The sequence below is a fragment of the Leuciscus leuciscus genome (genome assembly GCF_965113295.1).
Source record: "Leuciscus leuciscus genome assembly, chromosome: 8".
Lineage (NCBI taxonomy): Eukaryota > Metazoa > Chordata > Actinopteri > Cypriniformes > Leuciscidae > Leuciscus > Leuciscus leuciscus.
The window spans coordinates 12,400,499-12,424,237 of record NC_138732.1 but is presented as its reverse complement, the minus strand read 5'-3'; the positions used below and the strand labels follow the sequence as shown (position 1 = coordinate 12,424,237).

General features: G+C 36.2%; 1 protein-coding gene across 2 annotated transcripts; it reads left to right on the top strand.

The window, feature by feature from the left end:
* The first annotated feature begins 546 nt into the window (after window positions 1-546).
* On the top strand, window positions 547-22,803 carry ccdc88b (coiled-coil domain containing 88B). 2 transcript variants are annotated; one of them, XM_082177940.1, is made up of 29 exons: window positions 550-834; window positions 1,419-1,567; window positions 1,739-1,847; window positions 4,255-4,324; window positions 4,431-4,489; window positions 4,634-4,717; window positions 4,804-4,944; window positions 5,063-5,205; window positions 5,832-5,913; window positions 6,027-6,185; window positions 7,931-8,077; window positions 8,267-8,444; window positions 9,402-9,517; window positions 9,607-9,696; window positions 9,812-10,420; window positions 10,815-10,994; window positions 12,199-12,539; window positions 13,105-13,231; window positions 13,583-13,981; window positions 14,149-14,310; window positions 14,580-14,857; window positions 16,016-16,159; window positions 16,657-16,843; window positions 19,463-19,608; window positions 19,754-19,867; window positions 19,965-20,116; window positions 21,527-21,823; window positions 21,917-21,982; window positions 22,588-22,803. In XM_082177940.1, exons 1-29 carry the CDS (start codon window positions 775-777, stop codon window positions 22,638-22,640), a joined length of 4,842 nt encoding a protein of 1,613 aa, XP_082034066.1. In that variant the 5' UTR covers window positions 550-774; the 3' UTR covers window positions 22,641-22,803. The 2 variants fall into 2 exon arrangements, 1 of the variants encoding a protein (XP_082034066.1); XR_014208148.1 differs by lacking the exons at window positions 19,463-19,608; window positions 19,754-19,867; window positions 19,965-20,116; ... (1 more) ...; window positions 21,917-21,982; window positions 22,588-22,803 and adding an exon at window positions 18,143-19,163 and having other exon boundaries at window positions 547-834; window positions 16,657-16,906.
* Window positions 22,804-23,739: the final 936 nt, after the last annotated feature.

Genomic DNA, 23,739 nt, shown 5'->3' with positions numbered 1-23,739 from the left:
ATGTCATATATATAAAACAAAAACACATCTAAAGTCAAAGTGACACTAAAGACATTTATGATGTCACAAAAGACCCTATGATCTGCTAGCGCATTACACCCTTCCACCACTAGAAAGCAGCAGAAACTCAATTTTGCTCTTCTGTCACTCCCAATCTCGAAAAAAGATCACACTCAAGTCACCTTGCAAATCATGCATTGCTGTATTTGCATGTAGTTTGTATGAATTATTTTAAGTGCGTGGTATCGACTTCCACTGATACGAATAGATTTTATTTCCTGTGTTGCCCACACATCTAGGTTGTGTCTCAAAGCAGAATGATCAGCCTTTTTAGATAGCAGTTGGGGGGCAACAGCATTTTTGGTTATCAGTGTCTCTATCATGGAGAGTGACTGCGAATAGATTCTCAAAGTGCATCACAAAAATGCAGTCTAGATAGACAGCCTACTAGGTTTTGAGAAACATCCTTCAGTTGTGGTTTTGCTGTGTTGTATGTGGAAACGCGCGTCACGGGCGTCATGCTGACACGAGGACGCGCAGAGGGGAACAGACCCAATGCAATGCAACTCTAGATTCCGGTGTGGTTTCGAAGTGTGACTAATGAGGGAAGGGAAAGGCACAGAAAGCAAAGATGTTAACAGTTAAACATATCTATCTTGACAGTCTATTGTCAAGAGAATTACGATAACCATGAATGTACTCTTCAAAGTCTGTTATTTAAATAATCCATTGTGTTTTATGGAATAAAACTGATCAGGTACGGTACAAAAGAAGATGGACGTAAACGTTACGGAAATGTTAGAAGAATTTATGGGAAGTGCACTTGTTACATGGGTAGGTGGTACGCAAAAACAATTAAAGTTATTTGATAGTCTTCATTTTGTTCGGTAAAATGTTTTGTAAACTTTTCAGACCAGTTCAGAAATATTCTAGAAGTATAAATGATGTTCAGAAATCAGTTAAATGTTATTTTTTTGTGTAAATCTGATAATTAACAAATAAACAACTGATCAACATGTATGCTGTTTCCAGCTGAAAATTTTATATTACACAGTTAACCGTGTTTTGCAATATTGTAGTTGGTTTCTGGTCCAAGTTGATACACCATCTTGGACTAGCAAAAACTGGCTATAGCTGGCCACAACTATAGTTTCTTTGTGTTTTTTTTTCACCAGCTAAACACAAGCTAACATGTTAAAAAAACACAGCTTTCAAAAGCGAGAGACATCTTAAAATATCTTTAGAATTTAGAAGTCATAATGAAACGTTGAATTTACTTAAGATTCTGACAAACTTCAGGCACAGGAAAAACCAAGCATTCACAACAGAGAACAAAGATAGTTTATACTCAGATCCTACTCAGTTCTTCTTCATATGCACCTTGATATGAACAGGGCAATGTTTTCATTGTCTGTAAGGTGCATCTATTTGAGGGTATTGTCGATGAGGAGGAGACTGGATCACTCTCTCAGGAATACATGGAAGTAAACTTCAACTCCCAGAATGCAGTGAGGCAGTACCTGAATCTTACAAATGGAGTCTACCTCAATGAGGTCATGAGGATCATGTAAGAAAGACTCAAAAGTGTAAAAATATTGCTGTTTGTAAAAACTGTTTTGAATGATGTAGTTTGATTTTTTTTTTAAAGCGGATTAACATTTAATTGATGATGGCCTAGTTTCAACTGTGACTCAGCTAATGGCAACGTTTTTGTTGTTTGTTTGGTTTCTTTAATCAGTGATCCCAATCCAAAGGTAGAGCAAATCTACCACAATGTGGGTGATGACACGATTCTCAGAGTGCAGAACTTTTCCATCCTCAATCGACACCTGAGATCATACTATCAGGTACTGAATTAAAGAATCAATCAATTTACTATGTGAAAACATGAGAAATGTCTTTACAAGGACATTCCACAAATACATTACATTGCTTGATTAACTGCAAAATCAACTAGAATCAAAATGCTGCCAGCATCTGATGGTAAAGTTCAGGTAAATAGTGTATGAATGGACATTTCGCTGTTGCACTAAAGAGCATGTACTGCGCCTGTTGCTGTGGAACAAGTTAGCCATGTTTGTTTTTTTGGTTTCTGTGGTTTCACTTCTTGTTTTAAATGTCCGAGCAGTGGACATGTTTTTTGCACTCTTTATTTTCACTCATAGCATGTTTTGGAAATGTTCAAATGAAAATGAGAGACAAAAAGCAATAGTCGTTAAATAACTGTAACAAAAAAAATCTAAATAATGATTTTACTTATAATGTATTGACCTGCATTATCTGGATTTTTGACATTACTCTTTTAAAAGTTCAATTGAAGTGTGCTTTCCAACTCCACAGTAGTTGGTTTATCTATGAGGAAACTAGCTGATTAATAATGACACTGAATACAGGCAGGTGATGCATATATTTATGTAAAAGTGTATGGGAAATCTGATTTGATGTAACCAATGTTGTTATTGTTAACTGAAAGTAAAGCATTTAAAAATTATTTTCGTTAATTTAAATAAAGCTAAAATAAAATAAAATATAAATATTAGATGAAAAACATTTAAAAACTGAAGTTGAAGCACTAAAATGACTAAAACTATAGCTAAAAATAAAGCTGAATAGAAATATATAAAAATACAAAAAATATAGTTTGTACTGTGCAAAAAGCATATAATTACTAAAACTTGAAAAATAAAAATAACAGCTAATTCTAAATATTAATAAAGACCACAATGGTAGGCCTATATAAATAATACTAAAATACTTAAAACAATTTCACCATTTTGCGCAACTCTTTGCCTTCACTACTTTATAAAATGTGCATAAATAATTTATAGAATTATTAAATTAAAACAGCACAACACACCACATTAAGGTGAGACACCCAGGTGAATAGGGTAAAAAAAAAAAAACCCAATAAATATCACCACACTTCACCAGTTGATTGATTACATTAATAATAGCACAAAAAAAAATTGTATTACAAGTTTTCTGAAATGTTATGTTTAAATATGCAAATGAGGCATTGTCTAATTAAATATGCACTAATTTGCATACATTTCTAGAACAAAAATCTGATTATTGGATGAAGTCAGGTTTAAAATTGTTTCATTTATTTGATATATTAGAAAGCAAAGGTTTTTACCGAGGGGATATTGGATATCTCTATTTATCACTCCACAAATCAGAAAATACTGTCAACAGCCAAAAATAATTACATTTTCGAATTTTTTTAGGAATAAAATGTTGTATAAAATCAGGAAAATGATATATGAACAAACCCCTTTGTAAAAACCTTTATAATATAGATAAGAATAAAACTGTAAAAGTTTGGTGTATGTAAGTGTTACTGAAGTGGAGATTTCTGGCTCAATGTAGGGGGAAAAACTCTTTTTGAGAAAACGGCCTTTAAAGATATATACTGTAATTGAAATCTACAGATGCAAATAGATAAAGTGCTCTAAAAGATACAGTTAAAAGTGTATTTTGGATGTTTTCTGTCCACTAGTCTGAAAAAACACTTTATGGAAAGCCAAAAAGCCCAAAATCAAAAAATTGACAAATGCATGAAAAATATGTTTTTGCCTGTAGTGTCTCCCCTTATGTCTATTTTTAGTTGCACTTTATTTCACAGTCCTGTTCCCTAATGAACATACTATTTACTTATTATAGTAGTCACAATAACTGGGTAATAACTAGGTACTAACCCTGAACTACACTGCAAGTACATGTTCTGTAAAATAAAGTGAAACCGTATTTTAAACTTATGTGCGTGATATAAGAACATTTACAGAGGATGTGGCATTTTACAGTGTTGGCTAAATTATCCTACATACACTTACAAAAAAAGTACCATGGTAATTGCATGGTTTTGAATTTTGTTTTTATAGTGTTCTTTAAAGTACCTTGTAATAATTTGTAAATACCACTGTATATGAATTTGGTAATCCTTCAGTGCCATCCTATAAATCATGGTGTTGCTACAGTACTTTTTGTAAGGGTGGGTATTTTTTAAAGGCATTAGAAAATTACCTACTGTAATAACAGGATCATTAATCATACTAAATGAGATGTCAGTTGCCGCAGATTAAATGAGCCTATTTTCCACAATCTTGCTTGTTTCCTTTTGGCCATGATTGCATATGAATAACTTTCTTCTGTGCGCCAATGTGTGTCATACTTAAACCTCTTACTTGTGCATTGTCTGGGATGACAGTAAAGCACCAGTGGTTGTCGTTTCTCTAATGCGTGTTTCTCTTTCAGGAGAATCTACAGCAGCTGGTGCTGATGCCGCTACCAAATGTTGCTGTTTTAGGTCGAGATCCCCTGACAGGTGTGGTTCTGTTTATTACATAAACATGAACATGAACGAACAAAAAAGTACACATTTTTAAGTAAATATCCTTTGTTGAGTGTCATGTCGGTTTCCCTTTCAATAGAGGGCGCTGTTGCAGAGCTCAGAAGACTGCTACTGTTATTGCTGGGTTGTGCAGTACAGGTAACAAAGCACTATAAACACATTTAATATTTTTAATGGAGAGGTTCAGCACTGTTAAATTGATTAGAGTATAATGTTGAAAAACATATTGATGTTTACAGTGTGTGATTCATTTCTCTGTTCCTATGACTCATTTTCACCCAGTGTGAAAGGAAAGAAACGTTTATTCAGCAAATTCAGTGCTTGGACATTGATACACAAGCAGAGATTGCACTTTGCATACAAGAGGTCAGTGAATTTTGAACATAACCTGAGCATAATCTCAAACTAAAGCGTGTAGTGTGTCACCAACCCTGTGATCCATCATGTTCCAGGTGACCCAGGACCCGAGCGCAGTGCTTCCTTTGGAGTTTGGAGACATGTGTCGGCTGAATGGAGCCGAGCTGCAGACTCTCTTCTGCTCCATGGCCAAACAGATCCAGAACCTGCTAGGCCAACGAGACACACACTTGGAGGTGAGAGAAGAACTTATGTTGCCATTTTCTTGTGCTAGTAGGTGAGGCTAGATTTGAAGTAGTGTTCAGAAAGGGTGTTCTTTAGCTTTGGATGTGTCTGTTATCTCTTGATATTTAGAGGATAGCAGAACTTATTCAGGAACGGGAATCATCTACAGCCCATATAACCACGTCGAGTGGGTTTGGTGATGGACCGCCTGAAGGACTGGCTGTACAGCTAGCAGAAGGCAAAGCTAAACTTCGCCGACTCAAACAGGAACTGTGAGTTGTTTTGCTAACGCATATGTGATGTTTAATACGTGGATGGACAATATTACTGTTAAAAAAATTGGGGTCAGTAAGTAAAATTTTTTTATGCAGCAAGAGCACATAAAATTGATCAAAAGTGACATTAAAGACTTTTATAATATTACAAAACTTCTGATCTGAAGACTGGAGTAATGATGCTGAAAATTCAGTTTCTTCATCACCGGAATAATATTTCAATTTGTAATAATATTTCACAATATTACTGTTTTTACTGTATTTTTGATCAAATAATTGAAGCCTTGGTGAACATAAGACATAAGAGGCAAAAACATAAAAAAATCATATTGACCCCAAACCTTTGAACGGTATTTTCATATGTATTTGAATTTTATTCAATTCAAGTCCCTTTTATTATTATAATTATTAAAAGCAATGTGTGTGATTTGAGTTGAAATATCAATAGATACATCTTTTTTGTTTGAACTTCCCAACATAATTACATTGGTTTGTGAATTTCAGGGGGGATTTCTGCTTCTCTAACCAATGAAAAACAGTCTTTTTTTTTTTCAAATTTAGTTTGGTTACACTATTCTAGTGGCATAGAAATTACGCTTATTACAAATCAAAATGCTTTACAGGGAGGACACAGGTGATCAACTAATGGATTACAAGCAAGAAATGCAAACCATGGAGGAAGAAATAAAGAAACTACAGAAGGAAGTGAGCATAATACACTGACAATAAACACTGTATAATGATCATTAAAACTTGTGTATGGACACTGGATAGTTCCTCATTTCACTGACATACCCTCCTATGTTTGGTCGGCTCAGAACCGATCGTTGCAGGTGGAAGTGCGAGTGAGCCGGGGTGTGAAAGATGAGTTGGACTATCTGCGTGAGCGTGCAGCCAGAGTAGAGCAACTGCAGGCGGAGCTGAAAAACAGCACACATCGGCTCCGCAGCATGGAGCTGTACCGCACACAGTTGAAGGTAGAGGAGGGGATATACATCAGGCTGAAACATCATGCTTTGGAATGAAGAAGTGGAGCACTATAATCTGGAAATTTTATTATAATAGGATAATTTGTGCTACTTATGACATGTATTCTGGCAAATGATTAGTTTAATGAAATGAAAGTTGTAGAAAAGCAAATCTAAAGGTACATTAAATTGTATGAAGTTACGTTTAAATGAATAGTTCACCCAAAAATGAAATTTATGTCATTTAGTCAGCCTTCATGTCGTTCTAAACCCATAAGACTTTCTTTCTTCTCTTGAACACAAAAGGAATTCTGCATATTTAAAAATACATTAGGTTGAAAGAGCAAATACTATACAGATTAAAATACCATGCATGTTTTTACATGGTATTCCAAGATAGTCAAGTCAAGTCAAGTCAAGTCATCTTCATTTATATAGCGCTTTTAACAATGTAGATTGTTTCAAAGCAGCTTTACAGAGACAAGCGTATAATTTAAGGTAACAGAGATTGTTTTGGCTTTATAGCGGTTCTTTAATAAAGTTATTTTCAAGCTAAAAGTTATTTTTGATTGATTTGCTTCCGTCGCAACGATCATTTGTTATTAAATTAGGGGCCGCTAAGACGACACCATTCTCTCTACACAGACTTTAAACGCGAACCTGTGAGAAACGCTGATGGCGTTCACATGCGTATTTAGAATTGGTTCTATAGTTATGTACGTTTTAATATATGTGCGCAGGTTTGGAATTCCCTACAGACCAAGCCTAAACAAAGTACTGGGCTTTCCTTATAAATTTTGATAGAGAATTTTTTTTTTTTTTGTCACTTCGGGTAGGAACGCGAAATGAAATTTCCCGACAACGCCTTATCTGTAGAGTGGTAAAGGGATTCTCCATAGGGAGAGACTAGTTGGCACTTCAGCACTGCGTTGTCATCGGGTCCAGGTGAAGGTCCTTCATCAGATCTGGATACGGCCTGGATCCGGGAGGCTGCGGGAAAACCTCGAGATAAACACAGACACTAAAATTAGCGTAGATGCCATTCTTCTCATGATGTAACGAGTACATCAGGATTTATGGGAAGTGTTCCCGGTTCCGGCTGACCTAATCTATGCAGCTTAACATTGAATTATAGAAGTCTATAATGTATTATGTGAATGCTAGGTCAAAGAGATGTTCATGGCAAAATAAGTCAGATACTTCAATATTGTGAAATACTATTACAATTTAAATTGTTTCTAATAAATTATATTAAAAAATATATATTAACATAGAGTAATGGCAATTACTCCAGTCTTCAGTGTCACATGATTCTTCAGAAATCCTTCTAATATGCTGATTTGATGCTCAAGAAACATTTATTATTATCAGTGTTGAAAACGGTGCCTAATAAAACACTTGACTAATATTTTTGTGGAAACTGTGATAATTTGTTTTCCCCGTGATATATCTTACTAACCGCAAACTTTTGGAATTCAGATTAAGCAAGTGGAGAGCTTTAATCTGGAAATAACATTAGCTTAGTTATTGGCTAATTAGTTATAACATGCATACAGGCAAATAATCAACTTTGTGGAACAAAAGCTTAAAAAAAAGTTGTGATCAGTAATAAAACATAATCATAAATAAATAGACAGACAAGACAGTCCCTGGTCAGCAGAGTGAATATTCTGCAAAAATATCACAGAAGAAAATGAGTCAGACGGGTTTAGAACAGCATGAAGATTGGTAAAACGTTTTCTGTGGGCCTACAGGAGCAGCAGCAGTACTGCGCCTCGCTGCAAGAGAACAAGGCTCTTCTGGATGAGCAGCTGGCTGACGCTCGGGCGCGCTGCACTGCTCTGCGGGAACTGGAGAAGGAAAATCTTCTTCTCAGGCAGAAGCTTGTGAATATGGAGGGTGTATGACTGACTTTATGAACTTATAGAGCTTTATTGCCATGAACTCATTTTGATTGATTATGTTGAGCTAGAAGAAAACTTCTAAAACTTACTTTGGAATGTATGAAGTTAAATGAAAGAATTGCATTCTTCTAAAATGTATGATGTACATTCATTATGCTATATGGGTATATAATTGGATTTGTGTAGGAGCGGGATATTGAGAGACAGAGGGTAGACGAGCTGTTGGAGATGAATATGAGTCTGCAGGTGGATCTCACGCATCAAGTTCATTCTGTGGGTGTCAGTCAAAGAGAGACTCATCAGCAATTCCTCCAATCAGACCTAGAGTCCGACGAGGATGTTCAGGAAATAATGCCTGAGATTGGTAGGTTTAATTATGCATGATTTGATTTGATATTATGACTCAACTGTCACAGCTGACATGTGTACGTATATCAATCATATATATGCAAATCAAGCTGTCATGTTTAGAAACAGACATTTATGAATACATTTACATCCCATCCTATCACGCCCACTCAATGTTAAAGGGATAGTTCTCTCAAAAATCTTAATTGTCATCATTTACTCGCCCTCATCTCGTTCCCAACCTGTATGTTGTTCTTTTGTCTGTAAAGCACAAAAGGAAAAGATTAGCATTGTTCTGGATGTTCTTTTCCATATAATGAACATGAATGGGAACAGACAGTGCTGAGCTCCGAAAATGATGACAAATAATACTTTCATGTTGAATTTCTATCTTTTTTTGAAGCTTGACAGTGTTCATCCATTTCCAATGTGTGGAAAAGAAAAGTGTAAACATCTTGCCTTATTTCTTATGAGTTGGCGATAGAAATTTAATTTTTTAGTTGAGGGATAGTTCTTAAAGGGAGGAATAGTTCTTAAAAAGACAGGTTATTAAATGCATAGTTCTCACAAAAATAAAAATTCTGTCATCATTTACTCACCCTCACATTGTTCTAAACCCATAAGCCTTTGGTTAATCTTAAAAGCACAAAATAAAAGCCTAAATTAAATCTGTTCATCATATAAAGCGATTGTATCTCTTCACAAGACTTAAAGGATTAAACCACTCAATTGATATGGATTCATTCTATGATGCCTTTATGACTTTTTTGGATCTTCTATGTTTTGTTAACAGAAAGTAATAGAAACCTTCTTTCATTAAAAATGTCTTAATTTGAATTTTGAATATTAACCAAAGTCTTATGGGTTTGGAACAACGTGAGGGTGAGTAAATTATGATAGAATTTTTAATTTTTGGGTGATCTATCCCTTTAATAACGTGTCTACATGTCTGTCTCTCTTACTGTTATTTCAGATCTGAAGCCTCTAAGCGAGGAGGTAAATGAGGCTTCCTCACTGAGGCTTCTGGGAGCTGAAAACGAGAACGCTGAATTGAAGAGACGACTAGAGCTTCTGCAGGCTGAACAAGAGGTCAGTGGATCTTTAGCCAGTTTTATCCTCTGGCAACAAACTGATTCATGTCAATTCTCAGGTTTCCCATGTTCCCATCTCTCATGTAGGCTCAGCAGGCCAACTCGCCTGAGATGACTGAAGAGCTCCAAAGACACATGGACCAACTCTCACAAAAGCTTCAAAACACCCTCAAGGAGGTGAGGCCCTTTAGATGGATTTAAAGACATTTATTCCAAGAATTTTGTCTACTGTCATTTTGTCCTCATCTCAACTCTATGAATCAGGCCCTGTCATTTCTCTTTCAACTGTTAGCTGGAGTGTCTAAAGAATGAAAATAGCAGCTTGAAGATAAATCTCGAAGAGCTGAGGACAAAACAGAAAGACCTAGAGGAAGAGAGAACCGCCTCGGAGGGAAAAGATGGGGAAAAGACAATAATCCGAAGAGGGGAATGCGAGGGAAATTACACCAGAAGAGAGAAACACGATGGAAAAGAAGGCGTAATAAAAGCCCAGAGAGAAGATGGAGAGGGGGGAGAGGGGGGCAACGTAATCCTAAGCGAGAGAGAAAAGAAGGTTATAGATGAAATGAACAGCAAAGAGAGAGGAGAGGCAGAGGGTGAGAAAGAAATTGAAAGGAAGAAAGACATCACAGAAGAGACATCTCAGACATTCAGCACTGAAGCCCAGAAGACAGAAGAAGATAAATTCTCCCAAGACACTCTTGCCCTGCATAACCAGCTTCAGCAGGCCCTGGAAGAGGCTGACAGGCAAACCACTTTAGCCCAGGATTTGCGCTCCAAACTGGCAGAGCAGAATAAGAAGGTCTTGGAGGCAGATCATAAGCTGGTTTTCCTGGAGGCTGAGAACCAGCGGTTGAAGAAGTCAGCAGAGAGCCTTATGGGGGCTAGGAAACAGATAGAGGTAATGAACCATCAAGTTGACAAACATACAAAAACAAATGACTACATCACTGCACAAGTTAACAATCCACTCAAAGTAAGATAACAGTCCAGTCGATAAAGGCAATGACTCACCAAGTATAAAAGCCACTAGCAATTAAGAAAGACATACAATATGGTAAATAGACCTGTGTAAAACAAAGACTATTTCTCACTATAATTACTTTTTCCACTTTTAGCCATTGTTTCATATGGCATAATGATCTGGCATTGTAATTCTAAAAGATGCCTGTTTGATTTCCTCAAGGACCGATCCATGAATCATCACCATTGTGCCTTCAAGCACGGCAGTTCGCTTTGATTTGCTTTGGATAAAAGTGTCTGCTAAATAACCACTTAATGTGTTTATTTGCCAGGTGCTACAGGGTGAATCTATGCAGCAGGAGGAGGAGCTGATGCATCTGCGCAGTCAGGTGGAGTTTCAGAAGATGGAAGCTACAGTGATTTCTCAGTTAGAGGGAGAGAGAGCAGCCTTGGAGAGGGAGAGAGAGACTCTCAGAGGCACCATAGACTCACTCAGGGCTGCGGTACGCAAGGTGAGGCAGGTTATTTGTTCAGCCTTTTGCTGTACTACAAAATATGGATTACATGACTGGGGTAACATTGAGATTAATGGTGCCTACATTAAAAAAGTTATAAAATCATATAAACAATATCAAATTACACAATGGGCAGAGCATCAGTGTGGGTAACAGTAATGAGATGTCAGTAGTTGTTGGTAATTGGTCTTTAAAGTGGTAGTTCACAAAAAAAAGGAAAGTTCTCTCATCATTTACTCACCCTCATATTGTCCAGACTCCAAACTGGCTTCTTCTGTGGAAAGCAAAATAAGATACATACAATTAAAGTATATAATAATCTCCAATCTGTCAATCTCCAAAAAGGACCGAAAGAACCATAAAAGTATTTCATATGAATATATTAGTCCATATATGCTGCATTATATGGATTTGTGTGAGAAACAAACCAAACTATATGCTTCTCTCAAATTTTCATCTCATAATTCTCTTATTTTGTATGTTTAATGTCAGTAATGCCATTGGTTCTTGCATGTCTCATGACTGAACGTGATATGCCAACTTTAACTATGTAGATTTGAGAGCTGCTCTGAAAGGAGAAATTTTCAGTGAAACAACATTTGAATTTCAATTTAAATCCATATACAAAGCTATCATATAGATTCAAAAGATGTTTAATTTAGCATACAAGTCATGTAGATTACGTTTATGTCAGTAAGATTTTTGTTTTGAAAGAAATTCATACTTTTATTCAGCAAGTATATAGTAAATGTGTAAATTGTTTAAAAGAAATGCTGTTCTTTTCAACTTTCTATTCATCAAGGAATACAGTTTTTTTTTTTATCAGGGTTTCCACAAAAATATTAAGCAGCAAAAAAAATGTCAACACTGATGATAAAAAGAAATGTCTCTTGAACACCAAATCAGTATATTAGACTGATTTCTGAAGGATCATGTGACAATAAAGCTTTGCCATCCCAGGAATAAATTACATTTTAAAATACATATTAAAATGGCACAGGTATGATGCTTTTTTGCCTTTTGAATGCTCATTCACCATTCACTTCCTTTGTACTTCAGGGAACATTAACAGCTTTAATGTTTATAGAGATATGAGCATAAGTAAATTATGACCAAAAAAATTTTTGGGGTGAACTATTTAATTAAATCTGAAGAAAAGTGAGTATGTGTTTGTTGACTAAGAGCAATTATTTTCTCATAGGGTGATCAGTTAGAGCTGACCAACCAAAACCTTAAGGCAGACTTTGAAAGATTGGGGCGGACCTTGGAGTCTGCCAGGCGGCATGAAGAAGAGCTACAAGCTGAACTACGAGAATCCGGAGTGGAGGTGGAGTCTTTGACTAGAGGACGGGAAGAAGCTCTGCTTGAAGTCACGCGACTGGAGCAGGAGAAGGAAGCGTGTCAGACAGAGCTGGACAGTCAACGGCGTGAGCAACGGCAAAGAGAAAGAGAGATGGCCAGACTTAGACAGCAGCTGGAAAGCACAACATCTGCCCTAGAGCATGGCAACAAGCGAGCCTGCAGTCTAGAGGCGCAAAACAGGTACAGACATACGTACATGCAATAGGACCTTTGCATCGCCAGAAAATAAAAAGGGGTTATTATTTACTCATCCTCATGTTGTTCTAAACCAAATATTGTTTGAACTTTATGCTTTTTATCCATTGTCATGTCATTGTGAACTTGTTTAACAAGCTCCAAAAATGACCAACCCTCCACCACCACACACACACACACACACACACACAAAAGTAGTTATGACTTGTGCACTATATTTTAGCACCTCTGACCTAAGCTTAAGTAATCATTCATTAATAATCTTCTCCCGCAGCTTTCAAATCTCTGTTGCTCACACAAATCATATAACTTCAGAAAACATGGAATATACTGCACAAGTTGTACGGACTATCTTTATGATACTTTTAAGTTGTTAAATTAAATTAAAATTTTACATTTTTGCAAAACACAAGGATACATTTTCATTTTTGGTTGAACAGACTATTCCTTTCACACCGAACCTGAGTCCTTATATCTGATCTTATGAAACAAATAGCAAGGCATAAGAATAATACGTGTATCACTCACTACATCTGTCATCTGCCCACAGACGCATGTGTCAGGAGGTTTCTCAGCTCAAAGAGGCATGCGCACAGTTCGAGGAGCTACAGAAGGAGAATCTGCAGCTCGGTACACTCAACGCTGAGAGCAAGGTTCAAATTGACTCTCTAACAAAGGTCTGTGCAGTATTCAAAGTGTTTGTATGCGATATTTGAACGATAAAAGCAATTAGTATAGCCCTTGGTACACCATATTTCTGCAATTATGTTTGCCTGGAGGTCCCATTGAGCTGAGATATTGCAAAATGGGCCGCTTTGAATATTTCCTTTCAACCAGGTAATTGTTTTCAAGTTGCTTTCTTATCTGAAAATCCTCAGTGCAATTAGATTTCCCCTCCTTGGACAACTATGCTGAAAATGCATCTTTGTGAGATTAATGAAAGCTCTTATAGCTCAGGTTTTGTTGGTTCTGGTTGAAGCTGGCTAGATGCAGCACTTGTCTAACTTTAATATCCCACTCACAACCAGGATCTGGCTAATGAGAGCGCCCAGTCCCAAGAGTTCTCCAATCAGGTCGCACAGCTGAACCGAACACTTGAAGAGCTGCAGAGCAAGCTTGAAATGGCAGTTACACAACAGCAACAATCTGTTCCAGAGGTTGCTTTTTCACCCCCTGACTCGCACGCACAGAGGATCGAGGGTTGTGAATCAAACAGACAGTCTCCACCGCTGGCAGAAGGCCCCCAGGAGCCCACTGTCAGTATTGTAGATAAGGATAACCACAACCAGAACTCAGGGCCCACAGACTCTATCTATGCAGCACAAGACACTGAAAACGCACTGAACAAACAACCGCACACAATGGCAGAGACTGGCATTGGAAGCCAGGAGCCATTGAGTCAAAGACTGATAAATACGGAGAGGGAGGTGAGATAAAATTCCAAAAGCCTACTGAAATGTCATTACGTTTTGGGCCCCTAGGGCCATTTTATGTATGTCTTTATTTAAACGTCATTAACGATTACATTTTAAATTAACTGATAATAACTTGCCGCCTCTGTATGCTGAATTCTGTACTTATGGTTGTATCCCAGAATGCAATGCTGCAGCGAGAGCGGGAGGTGTTGCTGTCTCAGCTGACTCAGTCTCAGTCAGCCTGTGCTCAGCTCAGAGAGCAGTTGGACACCCTGCAGCGCCACTCCATCTCGCTGCAAGAGAACTGTGCTAAATTACAGGCCCTCAACACCAAACTACAGGTGAGTGCTTGATCGATTGTGGGTTGCTGGTCTCAAAATGGACCCTTGACGCTGAAATAAAGGCTGATGGTGTTTTAGAAACTGACATTTGTTTAAATTCATATTAGTTTAGTAGTAGGCGGACACTCACAAGTTTCAATCATACTGTTGACGGATCATAAATGTACAGCACTTTAAATTATACAGGCTTTTAATAAACGTGTTATTTTCACCCGAATGACCGCACTCTCATTATATCTGCCTTTTTTCACCCTCTTTCTCTCACTCAGGTGGAACAGGCGTCTCTGAGCTCCGAACATGCGTCTGCGTTGGCACGTTGCAGTGAAAGTGAACTGCGGTGTGCGGCTCTGGAGGCTGAATCGAGGGTTTGGCTGAAGGAGAAGGAGGAGTCAGTGATGCGCCTGGAGGCTGTAAGGCGGGATCATGATAGATTGACAGCTCTGCAACAAAGACAGGAGGCGGAGTTAGAAGAGTTGTTGGTCAAACACAGTCAACTGAAAAGCAGCAGTCGCAGTCTAGAAGCTCAATATAAAGACACTGAGGCCAGGTACAGTGCCTCAGACATTTAATTTAATTTAATTTAGAATAATTATTTATTTAAAAATAAAGGAATTTATAATAATGTATTTAATTAATAATAATAATGATGATTTTTAGCTTGTTCACATAAGAGGCCTAAATGAATTAAATTACATTAATTAATGAAAAATTATAATTTAAGATTGTTCACATAATCTTATCATAATTTGTCTAACGTCCATCTGTGTCAAATCGAAATATGAATGCACATGGCTGCAAACCGATAAATATAACATAAAACTTCAAAAATGAGTGAAATAATTGAAGTGTAGATTCCAAAAAAATTATGTTAAACAACGTAATATACACTGCCTAGCCACAAAAAAAAGAAAAAAGAAAAGTCACTGTTTGCATTTAAATAGGCAAATGCTTGCGAGTCTATGATTGAATCATTATTGCAGTGATTATTATGTTTCTAGCATGTTATATGTTTGGCAACAGTTCTTTTGAATCCTAATTGATGTAGCTTTTCAGTTCTTAAACAGCCATGTAGAAATGCACATCATAGCCATATTTCAGGATGACAATGTCAAGATGTACAGGCTCAAATTGTGAAAGAATGGTTGGCGGGGAGCATGAAGAATCATTTTCATACATGAATTGGCACCTCTGAGTCCAAACCTTACATTCATTGAATAGACTTTACAGAGTGTCAATACAAGATCTTGACCAAAAATGTATGCACCTCTTGATTGAAATAACATCACAACATTTATTTCCATCAAGAGGTGCATCACATCTTTTTTTTTTTTTTTTTTTGGCAGTGTGTAATATAACAACATAATATTACAAAAAATGATATATTATAGAATTTATATATATATATGTATATATATAGAAACTTGATGAGAATTTTGTATGGTTTTGGAAATAATAAATTGTATATTATTATATATTGGTAAACATATATATTGGTAAACATATTATACTGGTAAACATATATATTGGTAAACATATTATACTATTGGTTTACTGTTATTGTTATTCCACACGCCTTTATTATCAAATTAAACTGGAACTTAAATTGACATTAGCTAAAAAAAATACATTCTCTTAATTTATGATTTTTCCAAATTACCTTTCATTTAAAGTTTGTAAAATGTTCTAAAATACCATACTTGTCTAGATATAAGGAGCTGTTGGAGCGAAAAGCACAGTTGGAGGAGGCAGAGGAATCGATACGCATGGAGAGACAGAAAATGGAGAGAGTGACACAAGGGCAGGTGGAGAGCGAGAAGGAGCTGGAGAGATTGAAAATGGACAGTGAGAGGTGAGAGGAAATCATAATTGCAGTGACCACAGCACTGGGTTAAAGTAACAGTTGAGCACACATTCATAAGAAAGAGAGAGGAAGTGATGCTAACACCCACCACAAACTGCATTTAACCCAGTGTGAAAAATTTCACCAGAGCATGAGTCATTTCAAAGCCCAGTTTCAAACAGTTGTTGCCATGGTGTGAAAGCCTATGAAAAAAATATGTAAAGCTTGTTGCTTTGGTGAACAGGATAAAAAAAAAAAAAAAAAATCATAATCCATAAGGAGACTTGTTTGCTTTTATTCAGTAATGTTTAGTTAGCTGGAGAACTCTTTTGTTTAGATTGGGGCTTTGATTACTAGTCTAGATGAATAGACAGACAGTTGTAGAGACAGACACACAAAAACATGTCTGGGCTTCACCTCAGAATAAAGAGAAATGAACATTTTGGGTGTAAAATAAGATTTAACCTTCGTGAGATTCACCTGTTTAATGTATTTATTATGTGTAGGTACCAGAACATGCAGAAGGAGTGGGTTCAGGTCCAGTCCGAGCTGCTGGCTCAGAGTTCAGTTCTGCGGGCAGAGTTGAGTACGGCTCAGCTTGAACGGACCAGGCTGGAGGGAAAGCTCAACACTCTTAAAGAGCAGAACCAACAGCTGGATCTCAATAAAGTCCGTCTCAGCAGCCAGAACCAGGTCTGAGCACAATGCACATTATGACAGTTCTGAGTGGAATTTATATACAGTACCAGTGTTGTAGTCTACGTGATACACAGGTATACGCCGTATACCCACTAGAAAAGGCCAAGGATTTGCGTATACCCACTTAAAAAAGCGTGAGGATACGTAACAACTTCGTTTTGTGTCAGAACTTTCACTTTCATTCATAAATTCACCCCGTCTGTGTTTGCGAAGCGACGGATCGAATCGCGGAATCCAGTCACAAATGGAACTTGCTATAGGGCAGAACGTCACGGATTTTGGCTATTTTTGAATGAATAAATCAAAAGTAGGGCTGTACAATGAATCAAATCTCGATATGGACTAGTGTCTATGAATATTAAAGCTAAAAGAGACTGCAATTGTTCTACGCGTCACTGGGAATGAGCGCTCAATGTGTGCTCCACTACACACACACACACACACACACACACAGAAGCACGGGTGACTCACGCTCGTGGTGTTTTCAGCGTTTCACTGTATTGAGACATGAATGATGTAGGCTACAGCTACACATGTGCACTTCATCGCAGAGCTGCTATGAGAGTCACTTGACGAGAATTTCACCATTTCATTTGATGAAACTATCATCATTCATTCGTTTCATATACACACAGAAACTATAATGTCTTTACGACAACCTGTAAAAATAAAAGTTCGGTATAACTTGAAGAAATTATAACAGAAATATATTACTACTGCACAGTAGAGTATACTTCAGGCCTAATAATAATAATAATAATAATAATATTAGTTTATTAAAACACACAGAAACTCAAATGTCTACAACCCACCAAAATAAAAGTTCGGTCTAACTCAAATTAATTAGAAAGAAATTGCACAGTAAAATGTATTTTAAAATAACACTTTTTTTTTCTTTTTTTTTAACACCATTTCTAAAAGTAAATTTGTATTTGTGCCTATAATGTTTAAAATATTTATTTTTTTTGAAAATTGTCAGCTGATAAAACCTGTGCTTCAGGGACCATTATTCATATAACATTTAAGGCTAAAGGTAGCTCTTAACTGACTGAGTTAGATGGTGATTAACACTAAACAGTAGAAAATCAGTCCAGCCTCCCCAGCTGTAAATGTCATTGGCTGTTAAAGTCTTGTGTTGCTTATAATAAATTGACATGTTGATAACACTTAGTATTTCATAATGCTCTCAATTACATGTCGACGCATAGTATGCATAGTGAGTGTGGTGGTGCTTATGGGGTGACGCTCTGGGATGGGGGGGGGACTACACCACTGTACAGTACCTATCAAAAGTTTGGAAACATTACAATTTTCTAATGTTTTTGAAAGAAGTCTCTTATCTTCACCAAGGCTGCATTTATTTAATCAAAAATACAGTAAAACAGTAATATTGCGAAAAACAACAACAACAAAATTTTTTCTTTTGAATATATCTAAATGTAATTTATTCTTGTGTTGGCAAAGCTGAATTTTCAGAATCATTACTCCAATCTTCAGTGTCACATAATCCTTCAGAAATCATTCTAATATGCTGATTTGAAACTTTGAATAAAGTTATTATCAATGTTGGAAACAGTTGTGGTGTTTAACATTGTTGTGGAAAGGTGATACTTTTTTCAGGATTCTTTAATGAATAGTTTAATGAACAGCATCTATTTATTACATTTATTTATTCAATTTATTATTAAATAGAAATCTTTTGTAACATTATAAATGTATTTACTGTTACTTTTGATCAATTTAATGCATCCTTGATGAGTAAAAGTATTCATTTCTCTCTTCTTTCAATCTTACCACAAATGTTTGAATGGTATCGTTGTTTCCACAAAAATGTTAAGCAGCAAAAACAGCATTGATTTCAACATTGATTGATTTTTTAAATAATCAGTAGATTTATTTAGCAAGGACACATTAAATTGTCAGTAAAGACATTTATAATGTATAATGTCTAGAAAAGATTTCGATTTCAAAGAAATGCTGTTTTTTTAAACTCTCAATTCATCATATTATCATTCAAAAAGCGTATCCCAGTTTCCACAAAAATATTAAGCAGCAACTGTTTTCAACACATATAATAAGGAAAGATTAGATTATTTTATAGATAGATTATTTTATAGATTATAATAGATTTATAATTTTACTGTTCTTAATGTATATTGATCAAATAAGTGTAGCCTTGGAGAGAGAGAAAATATGTATGTGTGTGTGTGTGTGTGTGTGTGTGTGTGTGTGTGTGTGTGTGTGTGTGTGTGTGTGTGTGTGTTTGTGTTTGTGTGTGATTTTGTGATTTGTACTAAATATTTTCATGCAAAAATGATCATTTAAAAATTTTACAAAAAACAACTATAAATGATTTAAGCTAGAGACGCCAATAAAAATTATTGGAGATTAAATTATTATTAATTTTATGTTGTATCATTCATTTTATGCCATACTTTTTTTTATGTTTTAAATAAAAAAACAGAACTTTATTTTAGGATTATTTGCAGGTTTATATTTTGTGTTCTCAGACTTTTGGATGCAAATTTTATTGTATCTGAGATTAATCACATTAACAAAAAAAACAAAACTTTATTGCCTAATATTATGCCCTAATATTTATGTGTGTTATAGCTCCTTACCCAGTTGAAGGCAAACATGGAGGAGGAGAACCGACATCTAGTTGAGCAGAACCAGAATCTGGCTAAAGAAAACAAAGCCCTAATGGAGAGCAGCCTGGAGAGCCGAGACCAGCACCACAACCAGCAGAGAGAGTACCTGTACGAACACACACAAACAAAATGTGTAGCTCATATTTGTCCACTACTTCCACGTGCACCATGTAGAGCGTCCAGCAGTGGACCACCTGCATCAGTAAATAACTCTCTTCTTCTCTCCCATCTGTCCATCTCACTCTACACTCAGTGACAAGTTCAACGAGCTGCGCAGGGAGAAGCAGAAGCTGGTGGAGAAGATAATGGATCAATATCGGGTTCTGGAGCCGGGTCTGCCTGGCATGTGTCCACCTAAACAACCAAAGTTAGTCAGGCTTTAACATCTGTCTCTAGCAGACCTGTCACCACAGACTCGTTGCTTAACTCACTGTATGCTCTATTTCACTCTCTTGTGGCTTCAGGAAGTCGAACTGGATAGCGGACCGCATGAAGAAGCTGATAAAACCTAAAGGTGGAAGCAAAGAAGGCCGTGCTCAGTTTATTGCTGCTGGCAGTATCGAGAACCTTGCGGATGCTGTAGACGGTGCGCCCATCTCTCCAGCCCCAGTGCCTGGTGAGACTGCAGAGCTGTATGACCGGTGTAATAATATTAGATATATTGTACAGAGCGTAAGAGAGTGCCAATAAGTTAAGACTGCAGGGTCCCCTGGACTCTGTAAAACAGAAAAAAAGGTCCATAACAATGAATTATGCTATTCCCTTGGATCACAAACAGAACAGTAATTCTGTGTTTATGTGAAGGAACAATGGAATGGAATTTGCAGATCAAATGAATAATGCATGTTGAGTGTATACAGCATTTAGATTCATGGTAATATAAATACTAAATAGCTTAACAGTACTTATATTTTCTATGTCTGTATGTTATATAATATTTAACATGGCATTAACTTCATCAAGATTTTGAGCAAATAAGGGGAATTGTAATTTTTTTAATATTTCAAATTTGCCTCTATTTTAATCATAGTTTTTCTGGTGACACTTTACAATAAAGTTCATTATTTAACAGTAGTTAATGTATTAACTAACAATGAGCAATACATTTGTTACAGTACTTATTAATCTTTGTTAATATTAGTTAATAAAAATACAGCTGTTCATTTTTCATGTTAGTTCACAGTGCATTAACTAATGTTAACAAATACAACTTCTGATTTTAATGTATTAGTAAATGCTGAAATTAATATTAACTAAGATGAATTAATGCTGTAGAAGTACGGTTCATTCTTAGTTCATGTTAAGTAAGGTTGTTAACTAATGAACCTTATTGTAAAGTGTTACCGTTTTTCTTTGTCATTCTCAGAAAGAGTCCTGTGTTTTCACAAATATATAAATGTAACTTTTTTTTCAGTACAATTTAGCACTTTTCTCTCCAAATTCTCATTTTATTGTAATGTATCTGATGCAGTTTTTTTTATTTTATTCTCATATTTATTTTTATTGACAATTCTAATTAAGTTCTGATTGCCTTTTTGAATCACCATATATTATCAACAAATTAAAAGTAGCACAAATATTAATAATAGTGTATAAATTCAAATTAAATTTTATATATATATACACAGCAAAGAAAAATGAAACAAAAGCACGCACATCAGTCTCAAAAGGGTGCTTGACTAAAAAACCAACAAGTAAAGAATAAAATATAAAGTCGGCAACACCTAAGCTCCAAAATTATCAAAAATATTTATTTTCAAGACAACTATCGCATAGCGTGTGTTACGTTTCGAGCATGCAGGGTCTTCATCAGAAAAAAAAAAATATATATATATATATATATATACACACACACACACACAAAATATCGGGGGTTTTTGCATTAGAATAATGAGAAGTTGGGGAGATTATGCTTAATAATTTAGAAAATTGTTACAAATAATTAAAAAAAAGTTAATTTTCAGGTTTGTGAGATTCATACATAAGAGTTTTACAAAATAACACTCTTCAATATTTCTCCCCTCAGTTCATGAGGATCCCATCAGTGCTCCAGTCTCCCCGAGTCTACTAAGGAGAGTTGCATCTCAGGCTGAAGATGAGCAACCCAAGGCTAATCTGCGGACCGGTCGGCGCAAGCTGGGCTCCCGGCACGGCTGGGCTCTTGGCAGGGGCAAGGGAGGAATTTCCCAGTCTTTCAGTCCAGGAGATCAGCGCGCACAACCTCGTACCCGCCTGCGCTCTTCCCAAACAGGCGCCACGGCCCTCTGGGAATATGACGGCAGTCCTACACCCAGCCAGGACAGCCCAAGTGAGGAGGGGAGAGGTGAGTAAAGATAATCCATTTGCTGAAGGTTGTAAAATAATATGGATTTGTTTTTATTTTGTGTTGAGAATAATATGTGTATGTGTGTTTTAGTTGATAGTGAGGAGAACATCTCACCTGCACACTCAGATGTCAGCCGTGTATCATCTGGAACTGAAGGTCAGTCTACAGCAGTGGTTTTCAACTAGGGGGTCATAACAGTCTGATGCAAATAATAGTGAGAATTTTATATAGTATAGCAAGATTAATAGGCTTATCTTTTAAAACAGGACAAAACACTTCCCGTATCATTTGTTTTTGACATCTTATAAACTTCATGATATTTTGGAACAAATTTAATCTGTCAGCTGGTAGACACTTGACAAATTAGGTGGATGCCGACATAGTGATATGATCTCCTGATAAAAACTAGGTAAAGGTAAAAGAATAGAATAAAATACAATACAGACATTAAATATGGGTTCACTTGCAATGAGGATAAACAGATTGTTTCACAATACTATGAAGTTAATATAAAAACAAGCAGTCTGTTATTTTCTATTCATGTCATTGTCATATTATTTGAAAATAATGTTGGGCTAATTTATATTGTCAATGAATATAAACATTTAACATATACAAAAATATAAATTTCAGCTCAAGAATTTTGTTTCCTTTAAATTAGGTATTGTGAATTGCCACTTAATCAGTAAAATAAGAAATTCCTTTTATTTATTGAACATGCCTTGATTTCATTAACAAAATCTTTTCTTTCTCTCCTGTAGATTTTCACTCCAGTTTTGACAAGCCACAGGACTCCGACAACAAACAAGCTTAAAGCATTCATATTTTGTCAATACTCATTTAACTACTTGTATCCATTGTTTTTTAAAAAAAAATTTACATATAAAACATCTGTGTAGTAAACGCTTACAATACATAATGGTTAAACAGCACAGTACATTTATTGTGGGAAAACAAATAAATGGATTTAAAGCACATATATATGATACAGCCATCATATTTATAGGCGTGCAACTGCCATGAGTTCACTGAAATATTTATTATACTAAAATATATATTGGATAAGGTTGCAGTTCAATATCTCACCGCTATGTGGCACTATAATGCCCAGTGGTTGGGGTGCTATTGCCTTTGGATCTGTATAATTATGAGAGTGTCTTATACAAACTGATGCTAACAAGATATTTATGAGAGCAGATTAATTCATTCTGTCTCGTTGGAAAGAAGCTGACACTTTGGAGACTTTGACATTTAGGAAGGAGGCAGAAGATGATGGGGGTCTTAAAACAACGTGGGGTGCGGGCAAAGATTTTTTTTTTTTGACAATCCTTGGCTGGGGTTAATCATAACTCAAAAACGACAAATGGAACGCTAATACAATTCATGAATTATGCAGTTGTCATGGCAACATTAATCAAAATGCGTCAGTCCGCAGACCTTTTTGTCGATGAATTGATGATATACTGAGCACGACGATGCACAGAGTTCAGAGACTCATCCAGTAGACCACATTTTATGCAATGTCTTAAAGATGCAGCATTCAAAATGTTTAGACCAAGCACTTTAAATCAATTTATTGTCAAGAAGATGCCCAAAACACTATTTTTCCAGCCTTGCAATGGCAAACAAAGAAAGGGAATTTTGAAGTTGTCAGAATTTCGGCTGAAATTAGAGGCCCCCCTGAGGGTAGCCTTCATTAAGTTGAGAAGTGAATGATTATTATGAGATCTCAGGGTCTCATTGCCTCTCCAATTGGTGCTTAAAACAAAGCAACCAGATTTTTATTCGTAACAAATTGTATGCAGCTATTGTGAGATGAGAGGTGTGACCTCCTGACTCCCTGGGGTTTGTTGAAGATACCAAGACTTTGTTGGGATCATCTGAAATGTGGTCACCGGTGATAGCATCTTTCC